This window comes from Haemaphysalis longicornis, unplaced genomic scaffold (genome assembly GCF_048455015.1).
Source record: "Haemaphysalis longicornis isolate Haplotype H1 unplaced genomic scaffold, Haemaphysalis longicornis Haplotype H1 scaffold_10, whole genome shotgun sequence".
Classification (NCBI taxonomy): domain Eukaryota; kingdom Metazoa; phylum Arthropoda; class Arachnida; order Ixodida; family Ixodidae; genus Haemaphysalis; species Haemaphysalis longicornis.
Window position 1 is genome coordinate 64,346,504 of NW_027526204.1, and position 19,636 is coordinate 64,366,139.

At 44.9% G+C, this 19,636-nt stretch overlaps 1 protein-coding gene across 1 annotated transcript in view; it reads left to right on the plus strand.

Moving 5' to 3' along the window:
• The window catches only part of LOC144158648 (corticotropin-releasing factor receptor 1-like), a 140,602-nt gene that overhangs the window by 101,129 nt on the left and 19,837 nt on the right, over positions 1-19,636 (plus strand). Inside the window, exons 2-6 of the mRNA XM_077689683.1 lie at positions 7,173-7,406; positions 8,611-8,705; positions 11,261-11,376; positions 12,279-12,411; positions 14,771-14,927. Coding sequence (XP_077545809.1) covers positions 7,173-7,406; positions 8,611-8,705; positions 11,261-11,376; positions 12,279-12,411; positions 14,771-14,927 — 735 coding nt within the window. The remainder of the gene's footprint in view (positions 1-7,172; positions 7,407-8,610; positions 8,706-11,260; positions 11,377-12,278; positions 12,412-14,770; positions 14,928-19,636) is intronic.

Sequence of the window (19,636 nt, forward strand, 5' to 3'; positions counted from 1 at the left end):
TTCATGATTTCAGCTCGGCTATAAACGACCGCCAACAGGTTGATGTGCTTTGCATTGATTTTGCTACAGCTTTTGATGTTGTCAACCATACCAAACTGCTTTATAAACTGCTACAAATGAGATTATGTGATGAAATTTTGTTTTGAACTTGCGCCTACCTGAATAACCGCAAGCACGGGGGGAGGATTGATGGTTCTTTGTCAGCTACACTAGATGTGTTTCTGGTGTGCCTCAAGGGTCCGTGCTGGGTCAGCTCTTGTTTTTAATGTATGTAAATGACATCAGTAGCATTGAATACCCCCCTGTTCAGATGAAACTTTATGCTGATTACTGTTTCATTTATATGCAAGCTGTACTGATAAACAACTCGAGTTGAACAAGTGCCTTCAAGAATTGGAATTGGGGTGTTTCGAATGGGATATGAAAATTATCTTCAAGAAAACAACATATGTACATATCACTAAGAAGAAAATCGTTTTCAATTTTCAGTACAACATCCGGAACAACACTTTCTGTAAAACGTTTCGTTTTAAATACGTAGGGGCGACAATTACAAACAACTTGGCAGTGTCATATTTAATCGGTTTGGTCTGAGTCATTCAAAAAACTTTGTCTTCTCTGAGCGAAGTTGCATAAAATACCAAAAGACGTTAAACTGCTTGCATACAAAACATATATGCGACTAATATACTGAAGTATGCCTCCGTAGTTTGGAGCCCTCAACAGAAATACTTGGTCACCAAGTTAGAACGAATTCAGAGGCTTTCAGCACGGTTTGTGTACTCTAGATATGGACGGCTGGATTCAGTAACTGATATGCTGAATTCGTGCAATTTATAATTACTGGAAATTACAAGACGAAAACAAGAACGTAGAACAATATTTCGTATAATCCAAGGGCTATTAAAAATACATAGAGACGAGTACATACGCCTTCCCGGAAAACATAGCGCGGCATTGAATGATGAGGCTCCCATAAAACCTATCAAGGCTTGCACTGACATTTTTCGGTGGAAATTTTTTCGGATGCTATAGAACAATAGAATCGTTTACCACACCATATTGTTCAGAGTACGATGTGAAAACATTTGATAGCGAAATTGATGCTTAGCATAGTCATGGCTAAACTACTGCCAATTCCGTTTTCCTGCGTGCTTGCTGTGAGCTTTGTGATTGCTCTTGTTTTTCTGTTTCGTGTTTGTGCTCACTGTTGTACTTCGTTCCTGTTGTGACCCTCGAGGGAAGGTTGGCAGTATCAATAAATAAATCACCCCTTCCCAAGTGGTCCAGCCTCCACCTTATTTGAGGCCTCCTTCTAAAACTTAAAAAAAACGTGGTTTTGTTTGACTTGACTTCAACTGTTGCAAAGAAACGGAATCCACCAAGGCCCGGACATTGAAACAAAGCACATACGTGCGTATGGGATTGGGGAAGAACCAACAGAAGCGCTTCACGACAGGCCGGTGATGCAGACTTTATTGGGGGCTTGCTCGCGTACTTGCGCACCATCCCTCAGTCAGATTGTTTTCTCAATTCATGCACACTTCACTTGCACACGTATCAAGGGTCATTGGGTAAAACCTCTCATCCTTGCCTTATGTCGCTCGTTTACGTGGAGTGAAATTGCGGTATACACCATCTGAATCTCGTTCTGGCACCAGGATCTGCTAATGCTGATCCATTTTTTCAGCATCTCAGGTCACCGTAAGCATAAATTCTAGGAGCAGCCCCCAGAGAAGATTGGAGCAGAAGCGGCAGTTGGGCTCAGAAAGGGCGGCGCTCGGAAGGAAGCACCGAATGTTACGCGCCCTTCTGGCATTTTGCGGACGTTTACGTGACTTATACCCAACGAAAACTTAAGTACTCTGTCAAGCATTTCCGTCGGTGCGTAGGCATTCCCTTTCGACAAAACACGCGGAATCGGATTTGTCACGCAAACAGGTATCGATAACGTTGAGCCGTTCTGAATGTTCAGTGAGAAAAACAAAGTGATCTTCGCGTGTTGTTTTACGTGGAAAAGAAATAAGTTATCTTAGATCAATTTTTGTGTGCGTGTTCGACGACATACAGGAATGGAGAAAGTAAGCGGATAGCGGTGGAATTTCACAATTAAATGTCTTAAAACCTAGCCGTGTAGGCTCTGCGTTCTTTTATTGTCCCTTCGTCAGAGGTTCCCCCCAGCGGCAATTTAGCAAAAACGTTTCTCAACAAACATGCCTCTTTGCGCTTTTCCGCCGACAGCGATGTTGACTAGTACAATACCGAGAGTTTAAGACGAGATATTAACCCACCCCTGTATTATACTGTATCCCCTAACAACTTTTGAAGTATTCGTTTAGGTTTAAAAAGTACGCAGGGTTTGCCACTTTTGCAACGTCTTTCTTTATTCAGCCAGCTTTTTGACTAACTGGATGGAGCTTCACACCTTTTTTTTTTCCAAACACTCAGTTGAAATACACATGACGTATTCCTATGGTATTTCGATGAAGGACAGCGCTCGTACAGCCTCCGGGATGCCCGATTCCCGAGGAGCGCTTCTCATATCTTCCCTTGTCGTGGGTGTCACCTATACCTCCGTTGAAGGGAAATACTATCCTCCAGCCTCCCTGCTCCCCATGAAAACAAATACGCTTACGAAAGAGTTGATCGCTTTATGCTGTATATTTGTGTCGGCAAAAGGATATCTGGCAGGCGCGATCGCCTCTAGCATATCTGCTTCTTTCAGAGCGGTCTAGCTCTTTTAATTGGCGTTACGTTGAGTGGGGCCGGTAGAGCCATTTGTCACCATCAATGTTCTGCGTCTTTTTAAAGGCATTTATCAGTTAATATAAAGAGGCGCTGCAGCAGAAAGATGGACGTTACCAGGAGAGAAATCTTCCAAGTAGGAAAATTGGTTATTGAGGAACTCCCATCTCCAAAAGTAGCAAGTTCGTTGCCGTGTTGTTTGTATATTTGGCCTTGTCGTCTTAACGATGCACTTGAAAATACGTGCTTGGCTAGCTCCTGACTTAGATCATTAAATGTATAATAAGAAATAAGATAAAGTGCTTCCACGGCACATGGGCTCGAGGCAAAGTGCACTTCATGTTTTACAATTTGTGAGTTTCCTTTACGTAAGGGTATCAAGAAAAGCGTACTTTACCTTTTTTTGCAAGGTATGTGATTTTATTACATAAAGGATCCATGCAAAGTGTACTTTATGTTGCGTCAGGTACGTGTTTTAATTGAATGACAGCTGTCGGGAAACCGTACTTTCTGTTTCAACAATTATTTGTTTTTACTGCATTAGGGCCGTTTAGTTTACTGTTTTCGCGCAGTACAGTAATATTTGCCGTATTTTTTATTATTTTCCTACCCACTTAATTAAGTTCCCCTTTACTTTTATTGGTTTAACTTGTTTCATTCTCCATGCGAGATAATTCGCTTAAGGGACATCGGAATGTAAACCTTCTAGATAAATGTGTGCGTTGGCTAGATGGGTGATTTACAAGAGGAGCATCTTCTTACGTCACTTATTCAATAACCCGTTATGCCCGCGTGCGTTATTTGTAGCCGTATATTTGAGGATTGCGAAAGGGCGAATGCGGACAGCGGTAGTCACTGAATTTTGCATTTTATTGCACCCCGAAGAAAACAGCCATGGTGTTTTTTTTTTTCAATAAGTATAATTCGAACTAAAATCTTTAGGCGGTCAAAACCTGTTTATAGATGGTCGATTTTCTATTTCCGTCCCGTGAATGTATTTTGGTGGGGCATCTTGGTGCCCTATATTATATGACGTCAGCATTTTACGGTATTTTTTTATTTTCCCACTTTTCAGGTTGAATGTGAACAGTAAACAAGCATGTCGACTTCGTTTCACAGGGCGTAGATTTACTTGTGCCACATACTCGTTCGCTTCCACTTACACCTTAACTAATCCTGGTTTCCTTGTTGGCTGCAAATATTTTAGGTTTTCCAAAAATAAACCTGAGTTTAGTAATCGTTACGGAGGCTTTCCGCTCAATTTCTCAGAAGGTCAGACATCTTTCTTGTAATCAAAACTAAAAAGACTTCCATTTAGAGGAGAAAGCAGGAACTGTGAGTCACCCATGCGTATTGTGTGTTCTCAAAACGCTCAAACGTGACAGAAACTTTCGGACGCCCTGACTAGTCATAAGTAATGAAATATTTGTTCCTATTAGGGAAGCCGCGTAATTAAATCGAGACGTTTTAATCTGTTCCATCTACGTCTTTATATTTTAGCCATTGGCACTGAAGTGGCTAAATGCTCAATCGTGCTGATCGCAAGCGGCGTATGCATTTTAGGAGTATAAGGTTGGCTACTTTGAGGAAGGGGAAACAAGGGCCCATTGCTTGCCTTGCTTGTTTTAACTCTTTCGTTACCGCGCCTATTCAAATCGATGACCGGTGATCGATGATTTATATTGCCTATTTCGACATGTTGTAGTCGTTTCTCGTACACCTAATGCAGCCAGTGATTAGTCTAGGCATTGCCCTTTTAGAATCAGTTTAAATTTTCCCGCTCCGGCGACACTGAGATTTTTGGCGGCGTTTTTTGCGAGCTGAGGTGTGCGTGTTTTTGACGAAGGGGGCGTGGCTGCTGCACTTGAGAAAAAAGGATGCAGGTCGTGGTTAGGCTGCATTACCATAATATTTTTTTTGTCAAAAGGCTCCTGGCAAGTCAAATACCAAATAATGGGGTCAGCTTTGTTATCCGACAGCATTGAGAGGTGATAATTACTTGAAAATGGCCCCAGCTATTCACTAATAATCTTTGGTTCGGACAAGGGGCAGCTTTATTCTCCCAAAGCTTATTTCTGATGGTCCCCCGCATGTCTAGCAAGTGTGCCTGACATTTTCAACCAATTTCCAGCAGTTTCGGTTTCGTTTTCGCATTGCGAAATTCATATTTGGCGCTGCTACGCAGTTACCCAACTACAAGCTCATTTGCCATGGCGCCTCCGTCGCCCGCTACTGCTCCTCAAAACAAGCATGCCGCTCGCGCTTCCACTTTATCTACGCCTTGCTTCTGCGATAAGAGCTTCCGCTGAAAGTCAAACGATAACACCAAGTCGTCGGGTATCAGTTCAGACGAGGAGAACGCTTCCAATTGGCCTTGAACACCGCCAGCTTTTCACCGGCCAGTTTCGGTTTCATACGAGGGTATTTCCGGAAGTCTAGTGTCGCTTCTTAGTAGTACTGTTTATTCTGACAAAGTCTCCAACAGCCTTGTATTTGTTTCTTTTCAAAATTGTTAGGTGGCGCTGCAATGTAGTAGGCTCGTAGTGCTGAACTCGCCTCACAGCCCGACGGCGGCTTGGTGAAAGCTTGCTGGGCATGATTCTAGCGCATCGTACCTTATTCCTGCAAGCAGGGCTACCATAGTGAGTCAGAACATGATAATAAAACGCAAATGAAAGTTCTGACTGATGAGCGATCATCAGAACGTCAACAAGCATTCACCAAAGAGTTTGGTTCTCAACTCCAAGCGGATTTTTTTCATATCGCTTGCTTGCCTCCAATATTGTGCCGGTCATAATCATTGACAAGGTGTTTTTACATGACGTGGAGGCTAATTTGGGCCTTTAATAATGTCAAACCACCAGATTTCTTCTAGAGAACTATCCAAAATAGCAAAACCTGAAATAGAGGTTGGGCTTCACCACATGGCATGGGCACCACGTGGGCTAACATTTTCTTTTATATCTGACAAATTGTACTGCGCAACTCAATTTTTTTTTCTAGGACGGGTTTTCGAAATGTCTACCTACAAAATGTATATTCTAAATTTTTTCTACTACACGTGGTTTATTATACACAACTTACTTTTTTCTTTTTTCTTCGACGCGCGGACAAAAATTTCGAATTCGATAATTTTTTTCGGAATCATTATTTAGGAAAACATTAATAAAACTGGTGTCGTTGGAAAGCGCGTGGAATAATCTGCATTGTATGTCACTGCAATGTGTGCCTAACCAATATGTATAGCATGAAAAAATGTTTTGTTAGACCCTTCAAAATTGGTCAATTTCCCGCGGTAACGAAAGAGTTAAGAATGCACCGGGAAACTGCGCGCTATGTGCTTTCTCCAGTAGAACTTGAGTGTTTTCAGATGCCGGTACTTTTTATGAGACCTGTCTTCAGGCATGGTAATGTGCCAGACCGCAATGTTCATATCTTCCTCGCGTTATCGTGCGTGCATGCGTGTGCGTGTGTGCGTGTGCGTGTGCGTGTGTGCGTGTGCGTGTGTGTGTGTGGGGGGGGGGGGTGCCACTACGTTACTTCGTGATTCACTGCATCTCGCAACCAGTATCATTGTTTGTTTCTTCTGTTTGTCGCCCTTTTTGTACTGCACCACCCAAGGAAGGCCTCGTGCGTTGGTGGGCACTCCCAAATAAATAAATAAATAAATGAATAAGCAAAATGTCCTCACCGCCTCTTGATGTCTTGTAGAAAGTTGTAATAAACTTGCGGCCACAATTAAATGTTTCAACACTTGGCGCTGTGCCATACGTACAAATTCTGGAAACTTTAAACGTCAGTGTTTGGAGGCAGGCCCTCGTTGCACATAGTTGGACTGTGAATCGATGAAGTTACAACTTTTTGACTACTTGCATCTTAGCGCTGAATAGAAACCGACCCCAAAAAGTGAGTGCAAAGACAAGGTACTTGCAATGGCTCTTTTTGTCGTGAGATGGGCCGTCCAGCAGCTCGAGGCAGCTCTGGCCCTGCAGAGGCGAAAGGGAACCCCTAGAGGGAGCCCGAGTAGTCCGAGCACGGTAGCCTCGGGATCTAGGCCCGACACACGCCTATAGGACTGTAGACGTAGTGTAAGACGGGGGAGCACCGCGCCCTGCGTGGCCGGATTTGCTCCCTCCCATGCCGGACGCTTTGAATAAAGTCTTTTCTCTCTCTCTCTCCAAACACAAAGACGGTCATCTTGCCTACATCCAAGTTTAGAAGAAACGCTCCTTTCCATAAACCTACCTATTTTACGTGTGCATCTTTTGCTTTTGCTCTATTCAATGGCTGCATGATAAAAGGCGTCCGTGACCATAACTACTGCTTTGGCAGCATAAAAATAACCTGTGTTACGTCTTTGATATGTGCTCCGTATGATCGCTTCCTGCTTCGTTCCTGATTACAATGCACCCTTTGTGTACTCGCAGCTTCAAGTGTGGAATCCGGAACGACCATCGGTAACGGCTCTACACCCGCTTCTTCACGGCACCTGGACCAACCACTGAGCCTCCCCGAGGAGCTGGCACACTGTCGATCAGCGTGGGACTCCTTCACTTGCTGGCCCCCTACGGGCGCGGGCACAGCTCTGCGTAAGCCCTGCGCAGACATCATCGCCTCTCTGGACATATCGCTGGCCGACGCTGATGCGTCCATTGCAAATGGTACGGAATTCAGGCATCCTAAAGGAAGGCAGGTCTTAACTCTGGTGAAGTGGGTCGGGCATGGGGATCCTTTTCCAAGAGGCTTTTTTCGATGTTACTGGTGCGTCGAATGAAAGCTCTCGTGTTTACAGAAGGTTTACGAACATACTGAGTGGCGCAAATACACAACACACAAGAAAGAAGACACGGGCAGGCGCTACAGAAGGTATACAGAAGGTTACAGAAGGTACAGAAGGTTACAAAAGGTTACAGAAGGTATGTTTTGGCTATAGGAGTAAGCGTCCGCCTTGGGCGATATGCTACACCACGGTCAGAGAAGTTCCTAAACCTAGGTGTTGAAACTCTGCAGTAATGTACAAATTGAATTCGAACACGAAATTATGAATCCGCAAGCAGCGCGAATTCTTTCCCTGCATGACAAGGTGTCGCGAGGTCTTGCTGCAGTGACAGAGTTTGGAAATGTGTCTTTCTAAATGTATCACATATCAGGCCGTTACTTATTCTCCATAATACATATTGTTTGATTTTTCGTGTTCTTGCGCGTATTTTCCTGTTTTCGTTTCATTCTATGTTTAGTTTGTTCTATTTTATGTTCTATTCTATCCTATTCTGTTCTGTGTTCGATTCGATTCTATTCTATGTTCTATGTTGCATTCGAACTTCATTCTATGTTAACTATGTTAACATCGTATGTTAACTTTACTAAAAGGTGTTTTATAGGCTTAAAAGTCCTATTCAGATTTTTGTTTGTTTTCCTTTTTTCTTGCTTTCTTGTTCTTTTTTGCCTTGCACGCGCTTTTATTTACTTGTTTGCCTATTAACGTGCTGGTAGTACTGTCTTTTATTCGTTCTCAATTTATCCCGCCCCCTAAGTAATACCCTCCTAGTGAGGGCCTTTAGGGGTATTTTTGAAATAAATTTGAATAAATTTATCCATGTTTGTACGCATTCCTCTCAAAATCACAGAACTCATAATTTTGTTGGCTTGAAAGTACTTGGAACTGCACCTTCTTGTCCCTGACTCCAGAGCGTAAGAAATAATGAGACCAAACCACTAAACTCATTCGGGCCTTCCTCTTGTGCCTTGTTTCATGCTTAGTTCCATTCACCGTGAAAGCTAGGCGGTGCTAACGAAGCCATGCGTCGTAATACGAGCAGTTACAGCTCCCAGCATTGATGCTTCGTCTTGTGCGTTTTCCCGCAGGCCTGTACGCGTATAGAGTGTGTGGCGAGGATGGCAACTGGCTTTGGGGAAACTGGACCAATTACACTGAATGCCTCGGACTCATCAACCAGCAGGTACGTGTTCCGCATAGGGCTTTAAATTAAGTTTGGTGTCACTAACAAAAAAATCTTCTTCCGGGTAGTGCCGTGGCCGCAGATTTCCGCGGGATTCTAAATTAATTTTTTTCGGAGTGCTTTCACTGTCGACGGCGCTCGGTGAATTCCCTGGCTTTAATTATGTGCCAAGAGGACATAAACTATGTCGGAATGCGAATGCTATAAATAAGTGGTCTTATGAGTGCAAAATTAACGCAGAAAATACACATTGACCCTAAGAAACGAAAGGCGGAAACTTTTTCTAAAAGTAAAACACAAAAATGAGTAAGCATAACAGTGAACAGGGACGGGAGTGGTAGTTTCTTTTGTGTTTTTACTTTTGCTTTTGTTTTCTTCCTCGCACTTCATTTGCCTCCAAAAATAAAACAAGCCCATCTACACCCCCTGCAAGCCTCATTAGATGCCTGCGTTACCGAAATATGCGTAAATTCTGCCTTCCGTGTAACGTACAGTGCGCGGCTCGGCGAACGCTGCAGCCTTACTTACTTTTCCAAGGTTGGCTTAACAAAACAGGAAATCTTAGAAACAGCCGCCGACGTAATCGGCGTACGTAGTTCGGTAGGATTCACTCGGAGGCAAGCCTGACGCGCAATTACAGACCTCCATGCTCAAGCCGAATTGCTTTGGGGCTCCTGATCAAAGAAGCAAGCAATACGCCGACGTGACCAGCGGCTTTATGGACAATAAAGCCGATAGTGCCAGGCAGCGGCAAGCTTTCTTTTCTACGCGGAGAAACATTAGTAGCTATCAAAGTCGGAAACAGCCGGCCGAAAGGATTTCTCGCGGGACGTGCTGCGGTCATCACAACTCCTCACTAGTATTGATGAGCAGCCATAAATATCCATTGGCCAACTTTCCATCCAACACCACAGTTAGCAATGTTCCCCGGATTTAGTGTTTGTACTACGGCTCATGAGCTTAATACGTTTGGAGCTAGTAGAACTTCCACTATATCTATCAGTTATGACGACGAAGATGCGGTCACTGACAAAGCCAAGGTGAAAGCACAGAGACGTTTCGGGACCCGTACGGGTTCCTTGATCACTGTGTTCTCACTTTGACACGGGCAGTGACCGCCTCTTCGTCCTCATCGTGATGCCTTACCAGCCGAACATTCGTCGAACTCTTCACTATCTAACAGTTATGTCTCATCGGATGTGTGTTTGTTATTTTGAGTAGAGAGTAAACCTCGACAAACTCTACTTGAGAAGTTCAAAATTCAATTTGTGGTGTCTAGAAATGCCGTTTTTCATCGATAACCTTCATAACAGTTGTATCGAAAACTTCAAAGACTCTTATAGATTATAAAAAAGACAGATGAAACAGTGGCCAATCCCCACCAATCTTCTGACCAGGTCTTTCAAACGTCAAAAAATGTTGTTTGAACGGCTGGAGGCAGCAGACCACACCCACCGCTAAGAAACGTGATTGGGGGATTGCATTACGACCTTTAGTTCTATTCGATTGGTGACATGAGTGATAACGTGCTGATACTGCTTACACTGATAAGTCAAAACTGTGTCTTAAAGACGATAGTCTTTCTTCGGCTACTGAAATGCAGAAATTTTGATCTGCATGTATGTCTCTCTGTCTGTCTGTCTGTTACTCGATTCAGCCACTCGGCCAAGGTGAAACATGAACTGCTCAATAGTCTTATATACCCACCGCCAAATATAAACCTCTAAGTACGGCATTAATGTTCATACTTGTCAACATTGTTCAACAAGAACACTACATTACGCAAATATAAGGCAGAAAATCAATGCATGAGTGATATTTGCAGTGTTCTTTTATTAAACAATTCACGGATGCTTGGTTTTCGCGATAGGAAATAAAATACTATATAAACTGCAGTTAACCATCGCCTGCTGTTACTCGCGCTACCTGGCGGCATTTAAAAAATCAAACAGCAACAGCAACGAAAGGTTCCAGTAGATAGGTTCCACGTTCCGCTTGGAACGCTCGTGGAATAGGGCAACATGGTTCTATTATGGTCCATAGAACTATAAACGTCATATTGGGTGCCTCAATTTACGCGTGTCTTTGCTGTACGGCAGCGCTGGCATCGGAGCACCCGGCTTAGAGCAGTGGAAAGCGGTAAATTTAAATTGACTTGAGCAAACCTGCAGTGTGTTATCTTGGAAGGAACGAGACGGGAGAGGAACAGCATGTGAGGTAAGCGGGAAAGAGAAGTGGGAGGCATTTACTTGGCAGGGGCGCCAGTCGACTATTGTCTTCCGTCGACATTTGCAACGAAAGGAGTAGATGCGCGGCCAATTTCTTACTGTTTTTTATTACGTCACTGCTGCGGCTAATAGGCCATCGTTAACGTCGTCTAGCGCAAAATTTGAAGAATATTCCTTTTTGCCTCTGATTGCCATAAAAACATCTTCCGTGAGCTCGACAGCGCTTAGTGAGTTACCCGAAGCTCGTTCTTTCAAATTTAACCAGGTTGTAATTTGTTTTGATGGCGTCTAGTCATACGTAGTTTTAACCATTTCTTGCTCCTTCAGCCTGGCAGAGACGGCAACTCGGCGGTGTCCCTGGCTGTGGTCTACATACTGCTCCTCTTCTCCCTCGTCTCCATCATCTTTTTGTCGGCGACAAGCTTCATCTTCTGCTACTTCAGGTGAACGATTCTTGCTTGAGAATTTGTTGCAAGCAGACCCGCCGTGGAGCCTCAGTGGCAAAGGCGTTGCGCTGCTGAGCCCAATGACGCAGTTTCGATCCTAGCCGCTGTAGCTGCGATCTAACCTGCTGGAATCCTACTGACACCACTTTTGACGTAAACTTCGCTCTAATAAGCTATAATTCGGAAAAAAAAGGGGATGGCCATGCGACTCACCAGCTCATTTCCCGCTCTAGAACCTATGACGTAATATGCACAACTGCGAGATTGTCTGAGGCCGCCAAAAGCAAACGCACGTTAGGCAGGGCTTATAAGCTTCAAGAACGAGCTGTTTTTTTGCATATTTCTTCTATGGCAGTAGGAATGGTGGGGTAAACAATGGAAGTTACGAAAATACCCGTAAATATAGAAGTACGAGTGCGTACTGCTGTTGGCACAGCGCCAGCTATGCTTGTTATAGCTGCACAGCAGTACGGCGCTTTCAAGATTTCTCCCACGACAATGGCCGATTGGCGTGACCGACATTGTTTCGTGAAGCATACCCCATGTTTCACGAAACGATTACTACCTATGGTAACCAAAGCCAGCTGCAGATACTCTCAGAAACAAAGCAAAGGCGGACAGCGGTCGTGCACAGTATGGTTGCGTCATCTAGGAGCACTGACGGTAAACAAGGTGCTCGGCAGTGTGGTGCCAACTAAACGGCGCACTAACACATTTGGAAGGAAATAAAGCTGATGGGAGCCGCCGCCATAATAGTGCAAATGTGTTTTTTGTAAGGCTTGTTGCAGCTGTATCTTGGAGAAGATCTTGGAGCAGACAAACATTGTCATGTTTACGTTACATAGTTGTGAACACGGCACACTAAATGACATTTTTGTGCCTGTCTGCCCTTCGCTCAGGTCGCTGGAGTGCCCACGAACTCGGGTTCACCGGAACCTGGTGCTCGCCCTCATGGTGCACGCGGTCATGCTGGTGGTGCTATCCACCCCACTCGCACTGCGCTCGGAAGGACCCACTCCATTTGCCCAGATCGTGAGTGCACCACGGCACAACCTCTGCGGGCTCGCGAGTTTAACCAGTATACACATTCGAAACAAGTGCGACACAGAATGCTGGTTCCTAACCCTAGGACAGTTGTCACTACCTTCGACACCTTCAAATATTCGCAGGATTGCTTTGTATAAAAATGTGCGGCTTGACTAAAAACACAGTTCCAGTGGTCTTGTTCCATGATAAGGTATCCCACCACGGTGTCCCAACAGGCCCGTCCACAACTCGTGTACCAGATATGCGGCTAATTATCTTCCGCTATATATCGCCTCATTTTTCATATACAGGGCGCATTCCGAATGGCCTGCCGCTTCGACATGGAAGTTACCAGTCACCCGCCGCGGTGGATCCGCGGATAAAGCGTTATTATGCTGAGCCCAAGCACTTGGGTTCGATGCCGGACGCGGCAGCCGCTTTCGAGATGGAGGCGAAGGGCGAAAACGCCAGTGGGCCGAGATTTCGGCGCGCATTAAAGGTCCCCAAGGGGGACAAAATGAATTCAGAGCCCTCCCCTACGCCGTGATTTACAGCCCAGGTGCAGTTTGGGCGCGTTAAGCGCCACAATTTAATAAAAAAATCATTTTGGTCAGATATATCTCGCAGTGCATTCATACTCTGGTGGCGAATTGTCAGGCATGCAGCGCTTACAAAGTGTTTGTAAGCGCTGAACGCCTCTTCCGTCAATAAAGTGTATGGGCCATGGGGCCGGTCGCTAGAGAAGCGCAAGTGGTGGCCCTGCCATATTCCGGCTGTCTCCATCTATATTTAGGCTTTATTCGAGCAGTTTATTTTGTCAGTAGTCGCTCACGCGCGACTGAATATGGTTGCTCGTTAAGAAAAACACAAACATGATCATTTTTATGCGATGAAAGAAGTGGCACATGAAGCAAAAAAGCCGCCGCCCCGGGAACGCAGCACATAAATTGGCATTGTTGTTGGGTGATGTATAGCCTAGAAAAAAGGGCGCTGGCTAGGCAAAGCCTTAATGAAGAGCCACGTTAAAAAACGGAGCGGGCGATCTCGGCAATTTTTCCCCAGCGCCCTCCTCGCGCTGACATCCAGGGCCATCTCAGGGTTTTTAAATTGGACATTGAATTAGCGCAAGCTCAGCAGATCGGCTCAAATTTCACAAGTCTGGGACCACCCTGCACGCGTTAAACAAATTTTAATCTCCGCGAAACTGACTGGAGCGCAATAATAAGACATTATTAGTGAAAGACTATATTGCTTCCGCATTTAGTTTGTCATTAATGTACTCAGCAGTCCTCGGCGTTTTTTGTCTGCCGTTTTTTATCACCGTCGGTTGCCCCCTGGTGAGCACCAACATTAATCTGCAGCAAACGCGATGACAACTGAGCCGCCAGAGCTATTCTTGGAGGCTTAAGGAGAGGCTACGGGCGTTCAGCTACTGATAATAAGAAATAAAGTTTGATAAAACGAAGTGTTTTATGTTCTTTTTTTATTGATGCGAAGGACAGAGACATTGTGTACGAGCATTTGGAGAAAAAGAACAGAAGCTGGGCTACTAGATTCATCATGGTTAATAAAAAAAAGCGCTCAAACAACAGGGGCGAATAAAGCGCCGTGTTGCCGGCATCTTACTTCGTACCTTCATTCCTTTATTGATTCCGTGTTCCCGATAATAAAAAAAACAAAAAAAAATTCGGGGAACGAAACCCGCTCCAGCCAAGCTATGGCAGGTTAACAGCCAATAAAAAATAAATAAAAAGGAGCGATAGCCCAAAAATATTTTTCTTATGTAGAAACCAATTTGTAGATAAGGAACAAATGATACTTAGCACAAAACCAAACTCTCCACGCTTACCCAAATCACAGGCAGCAAGCTAATAGCGAACTGGGGAAGCACCAATGACAAAAATAAATCAGAATCAGTACAAATAAAACAGACACACTAAGGCAGCCCCGCACACTGCGAAAAGAAAAACGTTAACAGTGCACATATTATCTGGCACCGCACAGTCCCGAAAAACGGTATACAACGCTATATAGCTGACACCAGTCAACAAAAAAGCGGCACCTATGACTAGCTTGTGAAAGCATATCTCGCAAAGTTTCAAAAGCGGAGAGAAACAGCATGCGTACCTTTTGAGTGCTTTTTCTACCAAGATAGATTCGGGGCACCTTGAAGGTACTTCCACCTCTAAATTTCGCCGCCGCCAACTGTCACCGCATCATATATGTATACGGCCCAACCCTGCGTACATGTAATATGCACAGACGCCATAAACTTATGCATGCAATCCTGTCACTCTGCAATGTTGCGAAACGATGTCTCAAACTAATACAAAACGATAAGCAAGTTTTTGGCTTTCCTTTCCAGCCCCTGCTCTGTAAGAGCATCTTGTCGCTGAAGATGTACGCAGAAACGGCCTCTATCTGCTGGATGTTCGTCGAAGGGCTGCTGCTGCACTCTCGGGTGGCCGTCTCCGTGTTTCGACAGGACGCCCCTTTCAGACTCTACTATGCCATAGGATGGGGTAAGCCGGAAAGATGTTTCCTTTCAAATAAGTGCGGCGCGTATGTGACGGCGCCATATTAAAGAAAAAAATCTGTGGTTGATTCCACTGTCATAGGAATCAGTAATGTATGAAAATGAAATGTGCAGATAAATCTGGAGCAATATCTGCAGCGCCGTCCTGCTAGCAGGTCGCTTGAGGAAAGGCGCGACCACTTCGGTGCTGCTCCGTGGCGTATACCGTAGACGGTTGCGTTGCGACGAGCTCAGCTTGTGGAAGGCGAGAGGTAGAATTTGTAGCTTGGAACGTGCACACGCGAACGCGTTCCGCTGCCCGCTGCCGTTTCTCTTCGCATGGAATCAGTCGGCGTTCGCGCCATTCGCCAATCGACGTCGCTACGACGCAGCTTACGCCAACCGTTGCGCCAACTGTCGCCGTTTGTTAGCATCATGACGTGGCTTCCGCGACCGGCTGCCGGCAGCAAGCAGTCGTGGAGGCGACGATCATGAAGCAGTACTTCGCTCCACTGGTCCTAGACGGCTGCACCATCCGCGTCAATGAAACTTTTTCTGGCGTTTCTCCTGTGTTCATTGTGCTGGCGTCATTTCCGTGACGGATATGACGTCATCGAAATATTGGTGTATCCGGAAACACAACAGTTTCGGGTTAAAATAATGGTGATTCTTTACATTTTACCCATATTGAGGACCCGCCTGGACAAAATGACAGACACGCTTTTACCTGAAGTACTTCGAAAAGTTTAGCTCTTCTATTTATTATTTACTTGCGGTAATATCCGGTGATGACCAGCTTCACGTGCAGTTATAACAAAAGTTATAAATGAATTGAATGAGCCGTGACGGACGTAATTTACCCAAAACTATAGACTGACCAGGTTAGGTATTGTTCCCGACAAATTATCAGTTAGTTTGCAGACATTCGGCAAACATCAACAAAAAACCAGTGTTATATACGAAAGGCTCTGCGAGATTATTGAAAATTCAGCCTTTTTCAGTGAAACTGTATACTGATACCGCACGATGGCTCAACTGTGTCCGGAATTTGTAGACAAAGGTGGACAGAAGAAGACCTGCGCCAAAGCCACCTCTCCCAACAGAGCACTCAACCTCACCTACATGTTTTTGAAAAAAAAACTATGCTTTAATTGATCACTATATTAACTGAATTATCACGCAGAGTTTCATTCCGCTGACTAATTGGCTTGCGGTGGACTTGTATTTACTGTCAATACATGAGCCAACTTTACTCGCCATAATTATTTTGCCGTGTAGTTGTGCACAATTGCTAATTGCTGTCCGCTCCCAAAACATTCACTCGGAAGGGAAGAGTAGGGCCGCAGAAAGCCGCTGCAACTCGTGCTTATTGCAACCATCCCGAAACACTTTAAATGGCGTTGGATCGCTGAAATTATCCCGTGATCATGCGAACTTTATTCTCAGCAAATGCCATAATTTTCTAACAATATGGTTTTATACCAAAAAATTCAGGGAAGCGTGCACTCACTTGTATGTCGGAGCTGTTGTAGGCAGCCGTTGCCTCATGACTAGTTCAGTTTCAATATCATTTGTTTACTTGCATAGTTGCGGTGCTGGCAATCGTCGTCATATGCATTGAAAAGTTTGTCGTCTTCTTCGCGGCGAGTGGTGGATGCGAAGTTATCCTCAGCCTTGTAGACTCCCACCAGCTCTCCGTCATCGACTCGAGGCAGAGGTGGAGGGATCTGCATGTCGGCTCGGGAAGGAGTGGTACACTCGCAGGCATCTCTCCAATTATCCATAATGACTTCTAGAAAATGCGGTCCCCGCGGTGACCTTCCCCGAGCAGGGTGTCTTTTCAGCGCTGGAGTTCTTTTCTTTTTTTTTTTTTTTGCTAAAGCCCCGTGCCTCGGCAATAGCCGCGAGGCACGCGCTAACGACCGCTCGCCGTTTTCTCGCTTCTGGAGGTTTTCGCGAGATTTTTTAATTTTTTTCGCAATCCACCGCACGTCCCGAGGGTGCTCGGTGGTCGTCGCGAGGCACGCGCTCACGAGTGCTCTTTATTTTTTAGTATTCTTTCCTGCAACGGCGAACTTACGGCCAGAAGCAACAGCTCCGCTGTTTATGTTTCCTATTATCGGGGTTAGAGTTCCTGTATATGCTCCCTACGGGAGCAAGAGTTGCGCCTTTGATTTCCATTCGCCGCCCACGACCCTATTCGCTGATCGCCGTCACGTGCACAAAAAGCATCCACGCACCGCAGAGAAGCCGGCGATGCGGCTGCAACGCCGCTGCTGCCCTCTGCTGTCGGCGTCTTTCGTACATTTTGCGCCGCTGACATGTCGCATTCGTAGTTCGTAGCGCGAGAGCGACAAGCCGCAACACGCTAGTACATGAAGAGTATCTTTTTTGCACAACTTCAGTACGCAGCCGACAGCCCTGAAGGCCTAGAATTTGTTTTGGTCTTCCATTTTCGCTGTTGTCGGTTATTAGCAGCTGACTGTTCCTTTTGTTCGAATGCTTACATGAGAAGCTGACGCCTAACTCTATTTTGCACAGCCATATCTTCCCGATATTCGGATATGCGTTATAGGAAAACTGCACTCAAGAGGAGGAGGAGGAGTAAGGGTAGGAGGGTTTGTTTAACAATTAACAACCTTGTTTAACAACTTTGTTTAACAACTTTATTTAACAATTAAATCAATCTGGTTAGTGGGCCGGGTCCTCAGTCCAGGACAAGAGCGTAAAAGTAATTTTCTTCAAATCATAGAACGCCATCCCGAGTAGAATAGGATTTGTTCTTCGCGCCTGGAAGGGTTGAAACACGCCGTGTGACAAGAGAGAGACCTGCGATTTTTGAATACCCTTATACACTGCATGCTTCGCCCCTCCCAGGCTAACCAGATCGATTTAATTGTTAAACAAAGTTTTCCCCTCCTCGCCTTCCTCCTCCTCCTCTCGAGTGCAGTTTTCCTATAACGCATATCCGAATATCGGGAAGATATGGCTGGGCAAAATTTTCCGAAATATCCCTCCAGGTCTTAACAAACATATATGTGTTACTATAAATTTAACGAAGACGTGACTCGTTTTCGTTTTGCTCAATAAACCTCCATGCTGGTTAGATGCCTGGTCACATCACTTTACGTTGTCAAGGCATGAAAGTTTGCCGACATGCACTATAGACTGCAAAAACTGTAGGTTGAGTTCCAACTAACCCAGTGTGTCTATACGCGCGTGCTGATTCTATACCACGCATTTAACCAGTATGGAGGTTTATTGAGCAAAACGAGTCATGTCTTCGTTAAATTTATAGTAACACACATATATGTCTGTTAAGACCTGGAGGGATATTCCGGAACATTTTGCACAGCCATATCTTCCCGATATTCGGATATGCGTTATAGGAAAACACCCCTAATAATAAAGCAAAGCCCGCGTTACAAAAAACAAAAAAATACAGCGACGTCGGGGCGCGCTCACGCTCCCCTCGCGCGGTGCGCACGACTCCTTCAAGCCCGACGGTTGGCTTTCCCACGCTGCTTTGGATGCTCGGCGGTCAAGATGGCGGACCTATGCGCAACTCTGCTCCCGTAGGGAGCATATACAGGAACTCTAATCGGGGTTATAGGGATTTTATAACACATAACATGAAGCTAACGCTCTAAAGCCATTTCAGCCGCGTCGCAAAGCCGCTGTGGAACAGACTGAGCCATTTATGTCCTCTATAGAAGGGAAACTGTGACCATTTTGATTTTGGTTAGGTAATTAATTTAAGCGAGTACTAATTTCCAAGTTTCAAACAATCGTGTTATGTTTCTCCCCACGTTTCAGCTGCGCCGGTCAATCGTGTTTTTGTCGTGCACTCGCTTCAGTAGGCTATCCGAAAATGTCCCCCCCCCCCCCCCATGAATTGACGGCAATTTTTAAAGGCCCAGAGGCTGGACTAAGGAGAGTGAACACGCCCCCCCTACCCTCACCCTTATGTAAATAAATCCACGTTACTTCTACGTAGTGCTTCTCGGGTCACGTGGACGCGGGAGAGTGCCAGGCTCTAGTTACAAATATATTCTGGAGTTTTTTTTGTATTATCAAAAAATAAAAACGCTTATAAACATCGTCAAAAAGTCATAAGCTCTCCGTAACAAGCCCCGCCAGGAAGAACATGATGGCGGTCGTGGGTAAATATGGTGTTTATGAAAGTTTCAAAACATCCATGTGTTTTAACTCTGAGAGAATGCGTCGTTTTTTTTTGTTTTTTTTTTTGTTTCGTGTGGGCACGTTAAATCTCGCCTCAGGATTTGTGACTATACAGCGCTTTAGGCATAAATGCTGTCCTCTGCCGTGCACGATGCTAATTGTTGCAGTTATTATGTAATAAATGGCACGCATAACTCGTACTCTTATTTATGATTCTACCATATTTGCCATCTTTCAAACGCGAATATCGCTAACTTAGGTTGCGTAAACAAATTCTGACATATCTGCAAACTGTACTGGCTTTCTTGTGTTAAGTATTTTTTTTATTTTCGTGTGCGTTTCTCCATTAGATGCTTTTTCATACCTTGGCGTCGTTTGGAGGTTCTCTCTCCCATACATTTACGGCACACTTTGCTATTGCTGTAGTTATGTCCAAGTTCGGTACATCGACGATATTGTCACCATTGTCTGTCAGCACCACAGATTTCTTGTGAAGTGCTGGTCTAACCTTCGCACATCCGAGTATGTGAAATT